Source organism: Suncus etruscus, chromosome 9 (assembly GCF_024139225.1).
Source record: "Suncus etruscus isolate mSunEtr1 chromosome 9, mSunEtr1.pri.cur, whole genome shotgun sequence".
Classification (NCBI taxonomy): domain Eukaryota; kingdom Metazoa; phylum Chordata; class Mammalia; order Eulipotyphla; family Soricidae; genus Suncus; species Suncus etruscus.
This window is the reverse complement of record NC_064856.1, coordinates 40,716,739-40,733,351: the sequence shown is the minus strand read 5'-3', so window position 1 is coordinate 40,733,351 and position 16,613 is coordinate 40,716,739. Positions and strand designations below refer to the sequence as shown.

The following is a 16,613-nucleotide window of genomic DNA, read 5'->3' as shown; positions in this document are numbered from 1 at the left end:
AACAGTAATTACTCAGGTATAAAAATATTTTTTCGAAGGATGTTCTATATCATGTTTTGGATGTATGCATACTAAAATTAATTTGTTTGATATTTAAATTTAAATAGGTATATTAAATTGTACTTATATTAAATTATTTTTAATGTATTTAAATGTCATAAATGAGATATAGTACTAGGTACTATGTGTGTACTAGTTAAACACAATATTTAAAATATATATTGTGTTATTTATTTTAAGTTAGAAACTGAAAGTTAAAGATGTTAATTATGAGATAAAACCCAACAGTTCATAACTCTTTATCTTTTTAAAAATTATTTTGGAACTTATTTAAGGACTTATTCTATTGCTGATCATCAGTGGGGTCTCAAAGATTGTAGTCAATGGCTATTCAATTCACAGCTTAGTTGGTTCTCAAACAGTAAGGGCATCAAAGTTGCTTCTAAGCCAAAATTTGCTGGTTTAATTTAGGGTTTCTGATGTGGTAGTTATTATATAAGTAGTAAAGAATTTTATTTCCAATAGTTTATTGGTGATTTTGGTAATTCTGAGACAGCATCATATTCTGAAAATAACCGATTAAAGTACTGGGGGCCACTCTACATGGCTCATGTGTAGTTCATTCTAAAACACACAGGCATACTCATTATAATGTAGCTGCTGGCACTAGTTATAAAAGTCAGAACTTGTATTTCATTCCTACAATGCTGTAGCTTTTTATTATTCGGAATGAAGTTTCCAGGGGAATCTGAACCAAGATATCACAGCTGCAATATCACATGAGACTGTTGATGGAAACTATTTTCCAGAATTCCTTCTATCTCAAAGGCTCTTTTCCTTCCACAAAGATAAACTGATAACCACTTTATCTTACATTATAAAAATAGGGTTTTCATTCTCGTCTCTAATTCTGGATGGTCATAAAGTGGCTTTATGAAAAAACACCTTCTACGGAAAATGTTCTGGTTTTTCTCTCCGTTTGCCACTTCGTTTTCTTTACATAAAATGATGTAGGATTCTCTGCAGCTGTCATCTGGCAAAGATGACAGCTTTTCATAAATGGGGAAAAATGAAATATTTCAGGGCCAATGAATGGTATTTTGGCACTTCTCCTGAACTGCAAAGAAGCTAGTAACAAATCTTGAGCCAGGTAACTTAATAACCATTGTGGAAAGAGGCATTGAATGGAAATTTTAAGGCAAAAGAATCACAGAACAGGAAATTTCCATTTAGTTCTATTCTCTGTCCACAGAAATGCTAAATTACCTTAAAAACGATCAGACCTAAATACCCAACCCAAAGTCCATGACAATAGAATCAAGAAACCGAAACTAAAACAAGCTATACACAAAAGGAACCTGATACACTTGTAGTCCAGGGGGCTAAGGGTGAAGGTATGGGTTGCATACTGGGAATAGTGGCAGAAGGGAGTCAACACTGGTGGTAGGAATTGCCCTAATTTATTGTCACTATCTACTTTAAATATAACTGTGAAAACTTGCAATTAAATAAAAAGAAATACTAAATTTCCTGAAACAAGATCCTGGTACCTCCCTATAACTTCTTTCATCTATTCTCATATGCCTGGATAACTAGTCCCCCCTCTACATTATTTTGACACATAAGGCAGCTTATTTGCAACTTGCTAAAGAAATAATATCATAATTTTATCTTTATACAAAATTTTTGATATATACATAATAAAATATATATTTAATTTATGTTTGTATTTTTAGTATCTGAGATACTTTTGCCAATTAGGAATGAATGAGCATGATTGAAGAGGTTTCTCAAACTGTTATAATTTTTAAAACCCTTAATATTTTAATTCTAGTGAAGACTCAGTCTTATTATCCTGAGAATTTAACAGACTCTTAACTTTATTACATGTTACTTCCTGTCTCTCAAGTGCTCAACCAAATCCATTCTCAGTGGATGTCAAGCTCATACTTGATATGTATCCTCAAAAAGGATTTTCCTAATCACTCAAATCTTTATCACTAGTGATAATTAAAGAACAAATACAACAGAATTTTACCTAAAAGCTATGAGTCAGATAACATAAAACTTAATATTACACATTAAAATATATTTTAGTTGTTTAATTAACTGTTTACAATGCCAGGGACATGCAATGCAAGTATTCTACCCTGAGCTGCATGCCTGGTCTATAAATACATTTTAAGGAATTAGATTTGACTTCCAATTTTCTTAAACTCAAATCTGCCCTAATCTAGAAATTGTTGCAGATAAACATATATCTGTACACACACAAACATATATATATATATATATATATATATATATATATATATATATATATCACTATATACACATGACCATTCTAATTTGATTTGGACTTATGTTATCATTGAATTTTTACAAAATTTAGAAAACATTTTAGTATGCTGAGAAAAATAATGTTATAACGTTATAAACTAGATATACATTATGATTCTGGTTCTGCAATACCCACTTATATAAGTAATCCTTTATGCCCCACACACTGTAGGTTATGATTTTAAAATTCTCTTTTGGCTGGTCCTGCAACTAAAACAGAATAAAGTGCCAGTCATTTTATTCTTCTTCCAAGGATAACACTGTACTTTATTTCATATTCTCGTGAAGGCAAATTGTTAAATTGCTCAAAGTACAGTTTACCTTCTCTCTCAGTTACACATTCATATCACATATAGAGTTTTAGAATTTAGTTTTAGATTGTTCCTTCATCCCCACTTTTTCTACTTAAGCATGACTCTTACTATAAATCACCTAAATTATAAAGATAAAAACTAATTTTACCTAATTTTCTTGCTTCGCAAATAGCCATTTATAAATTTTATTGCCACAAAAGTGCTATTGAAAATACATTAGATTACTATATTCACCAATTTTAATATTCTTTCTTTGTGATGTCTTGCTTATAATAGACATTCAGTTTTAAAAACTCTAAACAAGGACATTATTTGTTTAAATGAAATCTAACTCAGAAGATAGCTATTGTATGGTCTATAATTATTTGTATATTATAACTCAATGGTAGAGTTTCTCTTATTTTTTTAGTGAGGATGGAAGCAGAACATAAGCATGCTAGCCTGATAGAGACAAGCAAATTGAGAAAGAAGATGAGCAGATTTATTAGAATTTATTGCAAGTATTCAAGAAACAAAGACTAGATAAAGAAACTACAGTACATAAACATGATTGAATACCACTTGGCTGGAAGATAGCTAAAATCATGCAATTTGTCACTGTGCTAATGGATCTGAAGAGTATTTTACTTAATGAAGTTAGCCAGGGTAGAGGGGCAAAGAATAATCTTTTCCAAATGTGGGATATAAAGAAAAACTTTAATAGAATTACAAGTGACCCAAAGTGGGAGGTTATAGCAAAGGTACAGCAGGTGGAACTCTTGTCCATTGCAGGCATCCCATATAATAATTACCTGCAACCCACCAGATATGATTCTTGAGTGTAGACCCAGGAGTAATCCCTGAAGATGTACATGCAGCTATGCTAAGACAGAATTGAGCTGGTTAGTTACCAGAAATAGAAGTAAGAACAGTCTGACCTATGTACTAGGTACAAAGAAGAAATATGAAAATAATTATGCTATAAGTAGGATAATAAAGAATAACAAAACAACTGAACTAATATAAGATTTTCAATTGATGTTAAACTATTCCAATGCTATAACAACCTGTAAATTTATTCACCATGAAATTTATTATTCACTATTTTACAAAACTTCAGAAATGTTGAATAGTTTTTTCTTCAGCATTTTTGTGTGTGTTTTTTTTTGGGGGGGGGTCACAACCAGTGGTGCTCAGGGGTTACTCCTGGCTCTGCACTCAGAAATTGCTCCTGGCAGTCTCGGGGGACTATATGGAATGCCAGGGATCGAACTCAGGTCAGCTGCATGCAAGACAAGTGGCCTACCTCTGTGCTATTGCTCCAGCCTCTCTCCCTCTCTCTCTCTCTCTCTCTCTCTCTCTCTCTCTCTTTCTTTCTCTCTCTCTCTCAGTATTTTATGCACCTCATAAACTACTGTAATAACACCATCAAATGATGTATTTTTTCTGCAAGTGGAAGTATACCTAAAGTCAAACTTTCTATAAACTTTCAATGAGGAACAACATGTTACCTTCATGGCAAGTAAAAAATGATTCAAATTAAGGCACAATAGAATAAATTTTCCACTTAAGATATTTGAATTCGTGCTTATGGTTCAAATCTCTCTATGATTTCTATGAAAAGTCCAAGTTAAACTTTTCTAAAAAGAATTGTTCAGCGAGGCACCTTGAACCACACTCAGCAATGTTTAACAGCTATTTCCAGCTTCATACTTAAGGGTTGCTCCCATAATTACTCAGGGATCAAACCTGAGCTTCCAGCATGCAAAAAAATGCACTCAACCTGTTGGTCTATATCTCTGGTATTGAAAGATAGTCTTTCATTTATACTAGTGCTACATGAGTAATATGTGTTACTATCCCTTTAGTATGATTAGAGTGTTCTTGCAAATTTCTTCTTAACCTTGAGATCAGGGGTATCAATAAATTTATAACATCATATTTTCAGTACCTTCAGATTGCCTGACATTATGTAGCAGATATTCAGTTAAGTATTGATTGAACATGCATTTGTATATGCAGTAGATTTATTATAATGCTCATCTACAATGAATAGCCTGGGTGATCAATTGGTTTTGCCTACATCTTGCTCTCTCAAAGTTTTGTTTTATTTCATGCAAATATGATTATGAATTATGTGAGCACTGCTGTGGTTCCCCCAAACAAACAAAAATCTCAATAACCAACCAACCAACAATCCCCCTCCAAAAAAAAAACAGCAAAAAACAAAACAAACAAACAAAAAACCCAAGTGATTTAAAGCACCATAATCTGAGAATTGCTCTTCAGAACTGAGTTTACATTGGTAGGGATAATGGAGGCAATGGGGGTTTCATAAGGGAAAGTAGGATCGACAGTATAGACCGAGACAATGGTAGAGGGAAATTAACACTTGGTGAGTGGTATAGTACTGAAGAATTTTATTTTTGTAATATACTATCATTGACAGCATTGTATATTATAGTGCCTAAAGTTTTAAAGTTAACTTATCAGATATGCTGCTAGATTGAAAATGGAAAGAAAGGAGGGGAGGAAAAGTTTTGTTTAAATTGCTTATCTTTACCTAGAAACATGAATAACAGGCGGAAGCTGCTTTTTGAGACATTTATGTGTTTTCAGAGCCTAGTATGGTCAGGTATAGATCTGATACTGAATACATGAATTTTTTATCTTCTCTTAGATAGCCCCTTTTTCTTATTAAGCTGTCACACTGATTGCTTTCTCTTTAGAGGATTCTGCTTGATTATCCAACATGAGACCATCCATACTCATATATAAAACTCTGTTTCTTTCTGTTTATATGTTACTTATTATTCATAATATTTTGTATATTGTTCATTTTATCCCCCTTTTAAATAGTTGCCAAGAGTAAGAATTTTGTCTTATTGATATATTATGCATATATAGGCACACAATAACAATGAATAAATAGACCAAAAGTAGATCTATGTAGTTTGGATTGGATTTGTCAACAACAAAGTCTATATAACCTTGCTACCCACATTTAAATTGTGATAGTTCAAATTCAAAGACCTCTTACATCCAACCTTGTAATCATTAGAGTTATTTAGTATTAGCAAAGAGAATGAGCAATTCTCTCTAGAGCAGGTAAAGCTCAATTGTTTGGAGGTACTAATTTTCTAGGGCAGATGATTAATGATGCTACTTTCTGACCTTTACTGTGCTATAACAATCAGATCTTATTGCTAGTGTGATTTTACAATACTCAAACCCCTGTCTCTTCCTAGGATAATTTGCATTTCATGAAATATACTCAAATTAACTTAGTGCTAAAAAATCATGACATGTTTGAAATTAGGATTAGAAGTGTCTGAACTATTAATCAAACTGTGCCTGCAAATAGGATGCAAAGTCTAGAGCTATGGCAATAAAATTGGTCTTGGTTAGTGGAGCTGGAGAATTCTTGACAAGAACAAACTTTTGTTCACAAATAACTTAGATTTAAATTTATAATTTTATATTTTGTCTACACAGACACTATCTAGATCTGTGAATACCATAAATATTTATATAGTGCATAGATAAAGCAGGGGATCCTTTGAAGGACAATTTTGAAAGACATCATTGGAGAAAACCACGGACATTATGGCAATTGATTAGAGAAAATTCTAAAAGATAAAAGAGATCAGAGAATGATCGAAACATAGGAAAGTAAATAAAATAAAGAAGAAATATTATTCAGGATGTCTATAAGAACAAATGCAGTAACTTTCCCGAGTAGTCCATAAACTTTCATCAATATCTACTTTTACTTATAAAGCCTATATGATATGTAGATTTTTAAAATAAATTTTAAGTGAAAACAGAAATTTTATGCAACATAAGTAAGTACTTGAAGCAAATAAGAGTTAAAAATATTACATATGATTCCTGGTCTTGTTTTTTTCACATCTTTCATTTCTGCTTATAGTGTTGTTACTTAATCCTTTGGTTACAATGTCTAGTAAAATTGCAATCTTAAATTTTCAGACTCATTATTTATTTTACCCAATAACCCTTACCCAATACCCCTAGTATTATGTTATACATTTTGAAAAAAGTGCTACTTATTATGCACAATATGTAAAGTACATTATATAATATTATACTGATTAGATTTCAACAATTATCCAAAGCTGTTTAGCCTATCTTTGCTAGATTAAAGATAAACGGGCCGGAGCAGTGGTGCAGAGCCTTGCAGGTGCTAGCCTAGAACAGAGAGTGGTTCGATCCCTTAGCGTCCCATATGGCCCCCCAAGCCAGGAGCAATTTTTGAACTCATAGCCAGGAGTAACCCCTGAGTATCACCTGTGTGCCCCTCCTCCAAAATTAAAGATAAACAAAATTGATCATGATTTTCAGATACTCAATATTCCAGCAAAAATCCCTTCACCAGTCTCCTTTTCCCTCCACCAGTGTCCCCAGTTTATTTCCCACACCAGACTTGTCTCCATTGCAGGCGATATTTTTAATTTAGGCATTGTGGTTTATAGTACTATTACTGAAAGGGTGAAATGTGTGTGATTTTAACATTTTTTTAGCACCCAAACCTTATCTAGTGTGAATTCCTGACCATCATCCACATAGACTCTTCCCTATCTTTCCCTAAGAATAAAAAGGTTTTCTCTAAGGAAAGCTTCTCTGCTCTTCTCTTATATTACCTATGGGTATTATTACTCCTTTATTTTTCTTTATATTTCACATTTGATTGGAAACATGTCTATCCTCCCTCAGATTCATTTTACTCAGCATTATATTCTCAAGGTCCATCTGTATATCAAAATTTTTCATGACTTTATCTCTTGGATAAATTACAGCTGGGGAACTTTATAGACTCAAGGTCAACTTTACAAGAAGAACTGAATTGACTGTTTAGGATAAGGCAACTAATTTTGGTCTAAATATATCAATTAAGAGACACAGAGTGCAGGATAGGTTAGAAAATTGAATCTGGGGCCAGAAAGATAGCATGGAGGTAGAGCGTTTTCCTTGCATGCAGAAGGACGGTGGTTCAAATCCCAGCATCCCACAGTCAGTCCTTCGAGCCTGCCAGGAGTGATTTCTGAGCGTAGGGCCAGAAATAACACCTGACGCTGCCAGGTGTGATCCCCCCCAAAAAATCAAAAAAGAAATTGAATCTACTCTTCTACTCTTTACAAGAAACACATTTACACAGTATGGTCAAACACAGATTCAAAAATACCAGTTTAAGCAAACAACCTACACAGAAGGATTGTGGTGGCTATACTATAGTGAGAAAACATCAAGTTTAGCCTAAAAATGTACAAAAGAGGGTCATTTATTACTGACCAAGAGATATGTACATCAAGAAGAATTCATACTTCTAAATATATACACACCTAGTGAGGGACCAGAAAAATACTTATAACACACTTGAAATAAGTTATTGATAGCAATATTGTAATAGAAACTTTAGTACTGCTCTGTCACCTTTTGGTCAGTCCACAGGACTAAAACTAAGGAAGAAAATACTTGCTTTTAAGGACAAAATGTATGAGATGGTTTAGTATACATGGCTTTCCATCCCCCAAGTTAGGATACACATTCTTCTCTGTTGTAAATGGGATATTCTTCAGGATAGATAGTAATATATTTCAAATCCTGTGTCCTGTCATTAAAACTATTTTAATAATATATCAGACAAGACATTTTTAATCAATTTTATTAAATGCAAAGAAAGAAGCCCTATTATTTTTTTAAAAAGACTGATGACTTATTCATCAAAATTAGCATCCTGGGCTATATTATTTCAAATTTATTTTATGTCTATTAGAAAGTAATATGCTAAATAATTAGAAAATATTTCTAAATTATAAATCAACAGAAATATAGGAACATTTGTGATGGGTACGACATGTCCATATTTTATTAAAATTATTAAACATGATCAATCATTAATATTATTAAACATTAAATTAATTGTTAATATTTATTAAATTCCATATTTTATTAAATTTATTAATTTACATGAAAAACTGGGAAAGAAGATAAAGTACGAAGTTATAGGCTATTTTTGTGAGTGGCCAATATGAAGATAAATCAATTGAATCAGCAAATCTATCCAAATACTTGTGATTTAAAAATAATAAAAACATTTCTAATTTAGTCTATATTCAAAACGTTAGAATCAATTTACTCCTAAATTATCTTTAGTTTGATTATATTTTCTTTTCTTTCTTTCTTTTTTTTTTTTTTTGGTTTTTGGGCCACACCCAGTGGTGCTCAGGGGTTACTCCTGGCTGTCTGCTCAGAAATAGCTCCTGGCAGGCACGGGGGACCATATGGGACACTGGGATTCGAACCAACCACCTTAGGTCCTGGATCGGCTGCTTGCAAGGCAAACACCACTGTGCTATTTCTCCGGGCCCTGATTATATTTTCAAAGCAATATCTTAGTTTTCCTGGTTTTAAAGTTTCAGAATTACAAGTATTTATATTCAACAACTTAGCTGATATCCACATTTGAATGCATCTCAAATATAATATTGACTGATGTGGAGCTATGTCAACTTTATCTTTTTTTTTTTTTTTGCCTTAGGGCCCTTTCAGAGATGCTCAGGAGTTACTTCTGTCAGCTCATTCAAGAATCACTCTTTGATGGGGCCAGAGTGGTGGTGCAAGCAGTAGGGTGTCTGCCTTGCATGTGCTAACCTAGGACGATTTGATCCCCCAGTGTCACATGTGGTCCCCCAAGCCAGGAGCGACTGACTTCTGAGTGCATCACTGGGTATGGACCAAAAACAAAAAAAAAGAAAAAAAAAAAGAATCACTCTTTGAGCGTCTCAGGAGATCATATGGAATGCCAATGATCAAACTTGGTGAGTTGCATGTAAGGCAAGCACCTTACCCACTGTATTATTTTTATGGCTCATTTTTATGAATACATGTTATCAATCATCATGTTCATATTTCAAAGCATCTACTAGATAAGTCTACTTGTTGGTGCTCTATATGAAAAAATAATATATACTCTATTTCTAACATGGGTTCTGAACAGAGAAGACACTGATAATTTATTTGACAAATTCCTCTTATGTATGATCAAATAAGTCATTTAATTTGTTTATTTTTACGCACATTTCCAAAGATATCTGATTCTTTTTTGTTTTTGTTTTTGTTTTTGGGTCACACCCAGCGGTGCTCAGGGGTTACTCCTGGCTGTCTGCTCAGAAATAGCTCCTGGCAGGCACGGGGGACCATATGGGACACCCGGATTCGAACCAACCACCTTAGGTCCTGGATCGGCTGCTTGCAAGGCAAACACAGCTGTGCTATCTGTCCGGGCCCAGATATCTGATTCTTGAAGGCACTCCATCCTTTTATTTGTGCAAAAACCAAGATCATTAAACTCAGAAGACTGACTTTGACAACCGCAACTGAGCAGAACTTTTCCTGAGACCAGTAAGAAAGACCCTAGCCTAGGCTTCGACCTAGGATTTGTACAAAAACCAAGATCTCTAATTCCAGAGGTCTGACTTTGACAACCGTGACTGAGCAGAACTTCTGAAACCATAAGGAAAGACTCTATTATAGGCTTTGTCCTAGGATCTGTGCAAAAATAAGATCACTAATTACAGATGATTGACTACAAGCTTGACAGAGCAGAACTTCTAGAACCATAAAGACTCTACCATTAGACTTTGTCTACGACCTGTAAAAACACCAAGATCTTTAATTACAAAGGACTGATTTTGTCAACCACAACTGAGCAGAACTTTTCCTGGTGCCATAAAAGAAACAAAACAAAGCAAAACAAAGAAACAAAAACAAAAAACCTTGGGGTTCTATAATGAGCATGTTCGGAGCCTGTAGTTGTCCCCATGAACAATATGCTTCAAGACTTTACAATTTCCCCAATACTTACTGTGCCTGTGCAAACAAAACAAAACAAAAACAAAAACAAAAACAAAAACAAAAACAAAAAACCCAAAACATATAACCTTGCTACACCAGCCCTCCTTCCTTTTTTTTTTCCTCTTTTTTCCCCCTCTCTTGTTATTGTTGTATAGTTGTTGTTTATTGCTTGTTTGGGTATTTTTTTCTTTTCTTTTCTTCTCTTTTCTTTTCCCTTTCTTTTTTTAAATTGATATTGATAGCTCCTAGGCAAATTCCTCCCAGCTTCCCTTTGTTTTCCTTTTTTTTCCCCCAATAGAACCACAGAACTTGAATCATCTTATTCTGCCTCATAAATTGGGGGTGGGGAGGAGAAAAGTAGATGGTACCAGGAGCAAACAGTCAAATGAACATTGAGTGGAAATAAAAAATGATCAAGACCAAAGTTAACAACAGAATTAAAATACCCAACTACAACAAGTTATATACAAAGGGGACCCATTATACTAGCAGTCCAGGGAACAAATGAGGGAGGTATGGGATGCATGCTGAGAACAAGGGCGGAGGAGGACAACTCTGGTGGTGGGAATGGCCCTCATTCACTGTCTCTATGTACCTTAAATATAACTGTGAAAGACTTGTAATTCACATTGGTTTCAATAAAAATTAAAAAAAAGATATTTGGTTCTTTTAATAAATTTTAATAAATTTCTTAGCATCTTAGACCAAAACCTCTAACATTTCTGACTTGAACTGCTACAATGGCTTTTTTAGAGACTTATTCCGAATGTGTCTTGTCAGTCAAGTCAAATTCTCAGAGCAATCACTCTTTGATAGAAAATAATTTAGTTTAGCCATTTTTCTCATAGAAACTAAATTCCACATTGTGTTTAGACAAAGAATCCATAACTCAAGCACCCACAGCTCTCTAACTTATTTCTCACGACTCCTCTTTGCATCCTTTCATATCTGTCCACTCTGTTTCAGCAGCTATAGTTCTACAGAACTACATTATACTCCAGCAGGTTGGGTGTTTTATCTCTGCATTATGGACTCCTCCCTGCCTTTTTTTAAATTAATATTTACCATCTCATTATTTGTTTAAATATCTTTGAGGGGATGGAGAGAAATACACTGGTCAAGGTACTTGCCTTACACAAGATTGACTCTAGTCCATATTGCTGGAACCACCAGGAATGATCCCTGAGCACAGAACCAAGAATATGTCCTAAGCATAACTGAGTGTGGCTCAACAGTTAATAAAGTGATTGATTAATCAATCATACCACATGTAAACTTCCCCTGATATCACACTAGATTAGGTCATGGTCTCATAATATAGCATTGTACAGCTTATACCTTGTTTCTACTACCTGTATACCCCATTTCTACTCCAAATTTATTAATAATGCTATGAAGGATTATGAGCCCCAAAATGGCACAGATTCTATGTTTTCTTGTTTATCCTAAGCTCCCAGTGTCTGACATACAGCAAAATACTAAGTAAATACTTACAGAACAAATGGATAACACAAGTTTGGGAACAAAATAGAAAAAATGGTGTCAGTTTAATAAACACTTGCTACTCTTTGTCACTTCAGTTCATTTCCCAGAAAATTACTTGTCAGATGAGTACATAGCAATGACATCACATCACTCAATATCTCTCACTATCTTGAAAAGTCTGTAACCTTTCCACTTCATGCCTATATAAAAGTGGTTTTTGGCCATTTTTTTTAAATTCAGATTTGCATCCTTCAGTCTGAATGTTAGAGAGGTAAACATGTAGAGGAGAAAAAAAATCAGCTATCAAAGCAGCTTTATGGTCAAAGAGCAGATATAAAAGATTAATCAATAGGATCTTTTTAAATAAAGCTTTAAAATATATGTAATTTTGCAATAATATACATAAAGAATAACAAATATTAAAGTAGTTATTTCTGTTTTAACAACTTGAACAGAAACAGGAAATAGTAATTCATTCTTTAATTCAATGTTTTGTGGAAGGTAGTTTTGCTTTTTCTACCCTTTTTTAATTATGTTCTAGCATCAGTATTTTATTAATACATTATACTGTTATATTTAAAGATTTAATTCAGGGTGGAAATAGAAGAAAAATAATATTAAAATTGTGAATAATAGAAAGTTACTATAGATTATGAATTGTGGCCTGGATATCTCTGTTTTAGGTAACTGGCTAACTTATTACATATAAGTAATAATTAAGTTATTCTATATTAGTTACATAGGCTGACTTAAATTTCTAAAAATGATTTGATTGACAAATTGCCCAACTACAGATCAAGAAGTTCTGGCATATTTATATGAATAGATTACGTAGTTCTGCATATTTTTATTCTGCAGTGGTGCAATAAAATCAATTTGTAACTATATGGATGGCACTTGAAGGCATCAGATTGAGTAAAGTCAGAAGAAAAGGGACAGATTCAGAATGATCTTTCTAATATGTGTAATATAAACATACATAGTTAGGAAGCAACAAAGGCCAAAGGCAATGGAACTACTTTAATTGGAGAACAAATGACAATAATATTTGTTACTGGTGGAAATAAATGGACACTGTGGTGACAGGGCAGTTGTTATTACAACAAATGTAGACAACTCTCATTAATAGTATTTTAAATCTTAGTACCTTGATATAAAAATATTTGTTAGTGATTTAATTAAACTTTATATGGAAAATAGCTTTTTAAAGATGAATCCTAGGGGCTGATAGAAACATGACCGGGCAGTATGTATTCTGGGACCAACAAGAAAGCTTTAGTCTAGGGTTTGGTCTATGTCCTGCATAACAATCATGACCTCTAATTCCAGAGTCCTGACTGAGGCAATTGCAACTGAACGGGTCTTCTGGAAACAACGAAAGACGATATCCAGGGCTCCATCTGAGTTTCAGCGCAAGGGCCAAGACCACTAACCACAGAAGACAGATTAAAATGACATTGAGGAAACAGAACTTCTAAAATCACAAAGAAAGTCTTCATCATAAGTTCCACTCCTTAACCTATGCACAGACTGAGACCTCTAGATTTAGAGATCTGTTTTGGTCATCCAGATCGGAGCAGAAGTCTTCCATACGGCACAAAACACCAAGGGGAGAGTAGATGAACGTGAAAGGAGTCTATAGATAATCCCATGACAATATATTCCAAGGGTAGAGAAACCCTGTATCTCTTAGGCCAAGGGGATTCCCGTTTCGGATGACCCCAATATTTACTCTGCCTATGCTCGGGGGGGTGGGGGGAGACAAAAAAACACTAAATAATACTTCTTTTTTTTCTTTTTCTTTTCTTTTCTTTTTTTCTTTTTTTCTTATTTTTTTATCTAGCTTTTGTCGATTTCTTTGTTTGTGGGTAGATATTGAAGTAGTTGTCCATTTTTTTAATTATATATTTACTTTTTCTTTCTTCTTTTCTCTTCTTCCTCTTTGCGCCTTGTCATATTTCCTATCTCAAGACCGTAGCAACTATGTGGTGCATATTTTTATTGCTGCAGTGCTCACTGGATATTTTATTTGATTCCTCTTTTTGAACTGTTGTGGTGTTTCACCTTCTTCTTTTTCCCCTTTGTCCCTCAAACCAAGGATGAGAGCCTCTAGAATGACTCTGCTCATAGTCGGTGTAGTCGACTTTTACCCCATTATATTACCTTTCTCTTCCTCAAACAAAACCACATAACTTAAACTTTCTAGTCCCGCCTCCCAATTAGAGGGGGCAGTAATGGAGGCACCAAGACCAAACAGTTATAGGACCACTAAGTAATAAACTAGACACAGAAGGGACCACGCATTCTAGCAGCCCCTGGGGAGGGGGGGAGTGGAGGATATGGGAGGCAGGATGGGAGCCCAGCCATGATTAAGGCCGTCCTCATATCCAACAACCACGGCAAGCCTGGCTCTCCAAGTTCTACCAGCCCTACGTATTTGTGGAAACACTGAACAAGTGTTTTGAAAATGTTTGTGAATTGGATTTAATTTTCCATGTAGATAAGGTTCACAATATCCTTGCAGAAATGGTGATGGGAGGAATGGTTTTGGAGACCAACATGAATGAAATTGTCACACAAATTAATGCACAAAACAAACTGGAGAAATATGAGGCTGGCTTAGCAGGAGCTCCAGTCCGTGCTGTATCAGCTGTAAAGAAAATGAATCTTCCTGAGATCCCAAGAAATATTAACATTGGTGACATCAGTATAAAAGTGCCAAACCTGCCCTCTTTTAAACAAACAATTAAAAAGGCCATTCCCAGGTAAAAATCTGAGGGGTGGGGAGTCATCTAAGTTTACCGTGTAGTTGTTTACCAAAAATAAAGGAGAGGAAAGTCTTAACTTTTGCTCTTGGATTTAAGTCAAGGTATTGTATAGAAATTGTTTAAATCAGTATGGAAGCTCAGTGTTCCTTTTCTTGCTCAGTAATCTTAAAGAAATTGAGTGGTTCTGGTGTGCTTTTCTTTTTTCTTCCTAAACTGCATTCCTGTGTCCACCTAAGGCATGCTTCTGTGTGTTGGCTATTAAGTATTTCAAAAAGTATTTGAGACAATTCTTTCAATTATGTATAACCTTAAAATGTTTGGTGTTTTGTATGGATCACAGTTGCATCATTCCTTATATCTTTCTGTTACATGTCAAAATTGTTTAAGAACCAAGTATGTATTGCATGAAAACATGACTTTTCTCTTAGTTGAAATAAACTCCAAGGTAACTGGAAAAAAATTACACTATGTTAAATTATTTAATTTATCATCCTTTTAGTAATTAGACCTCATTTCCATTGAGTAATTAAATTGGTGTGCTATTTCTTAAAGATACAAAATAATTTGGATATTATTTTGGTATGTGATTGTTTTAAATTTTTTATTGTTTTTGGGTCATACCCAATGGTTGCAGGGCTTACTTCTGACTCTGGATCATTTCTGGCAATTCTCATTGGACCATTTTTAAAGCAAATACTTTAAACCCTTGTACTAGCTCTTCAATCCTATTGTACTCTAATTTTTAACACAACGAAATATAAAGTTGGTAGGACTCTGTGATCATGAAATTGTAAGCAACTATTGCTATTTATCTGCAGATAATCAGTCTTTGAAGAAAATAGACTACATTAACTTTTTATTTAGCCACGTATAATTTAACGTTTTGAACCTGTATTACTTCATGCAAATGAGATTAACAACTGACAGCTCTTATAAATTCTAATTGTTATGGGTAGAGGAAAGTGCTAGATATGTGATATTTTTAGATACAAGAATGGTGATATTTTAGGAGCTTAGCAATTCCCAAAGTTCCTTTTCTCAGATATAACTTTAAAATACAAATAAATAAAGCAAATGAGTAAGAATGAAATGAAATCTAAAGCAAATAAAAGTGATCTTTAAGACAAAGGAAGTATTACTATGTGAATTATTTACAAGATAATGTGTTGCTGCCATGTTTATACTGTGCCACCTCCATAGATTTACTCTTTTTTTGAAAGAGGTCCAAACCAAGCCATTAAAAAATCATGTACAGACTGGTTACACAGCTGAAAACTGGCAATCTTGGAAAAAGAAGGAAGGCCAAGTCTCTCCTGCTGAAGCCATGCCTGTTGAATCCATCACCCATAATGCCTCTTCACCAGTGGTTCTGCTTCAGCATTCCTCTACAACGCTTAGCTTTTCAGAGACACCAATCTGACCATATTCTGGGTATGTAGGTATTTGGGCTGATATCTCCAGGACTTTTTTGATTTTTTTTGAATTGAGGGCGTGCACACCTACCCTCCCCCACACATTCTTCTACTCTAAAGAGATTGGGCAGCTGAGAACACACCTGACAAAAGCCTTAATTTTAGTAATAGTTATTTTAACTACTGGACAACTTCATTTGTTTGATGCCGTCATTCCCATAGAAACACACTGATTTAGATGCCAATGTGTAGTTGAGGCCACTTTTTCAGAAACACATGAAGTGACAGAATGGTCAGCTAGCAACAAGTATTTACTAAACCTCCTTTCAATGTTTTAATGATCTCATTGGATATTCAATAAATTTCATGAATTAAAATAATTATTTTTTCTTCTCTTACTTTTTTTTTTTTTTTTTTTGGTTTTTTGGGTCACACCCGGT

The 16,613-nt window shown here is 34.1% G+C and overlaps 2 protein-coding genes across 16 annotated transcripts in view; one reads left to right on the top strand and one right to left on the bottom strand.

Moving 5' to 3' along the window:
- Positions 1-16,613, bottom strand: part of DLG2 (discs large MAGUK scaffold protein 2) — a 2,242,830-nt gene that overhangs the window by 591,522 nt on the left and 1,634,695 nt on the right. The window lies entirely within an intron of this gene.
- LOC126017534 (uncharacterized) lies at positions 14,359-16,181 on the top strand. The gene is given in 3 exon segments (XM_049779477.1): positions 14,359-14,398; positions 14,401-14,758; positions 15,962-16,181. Coding segments are annotated over 3 exon segments (618 nt in total).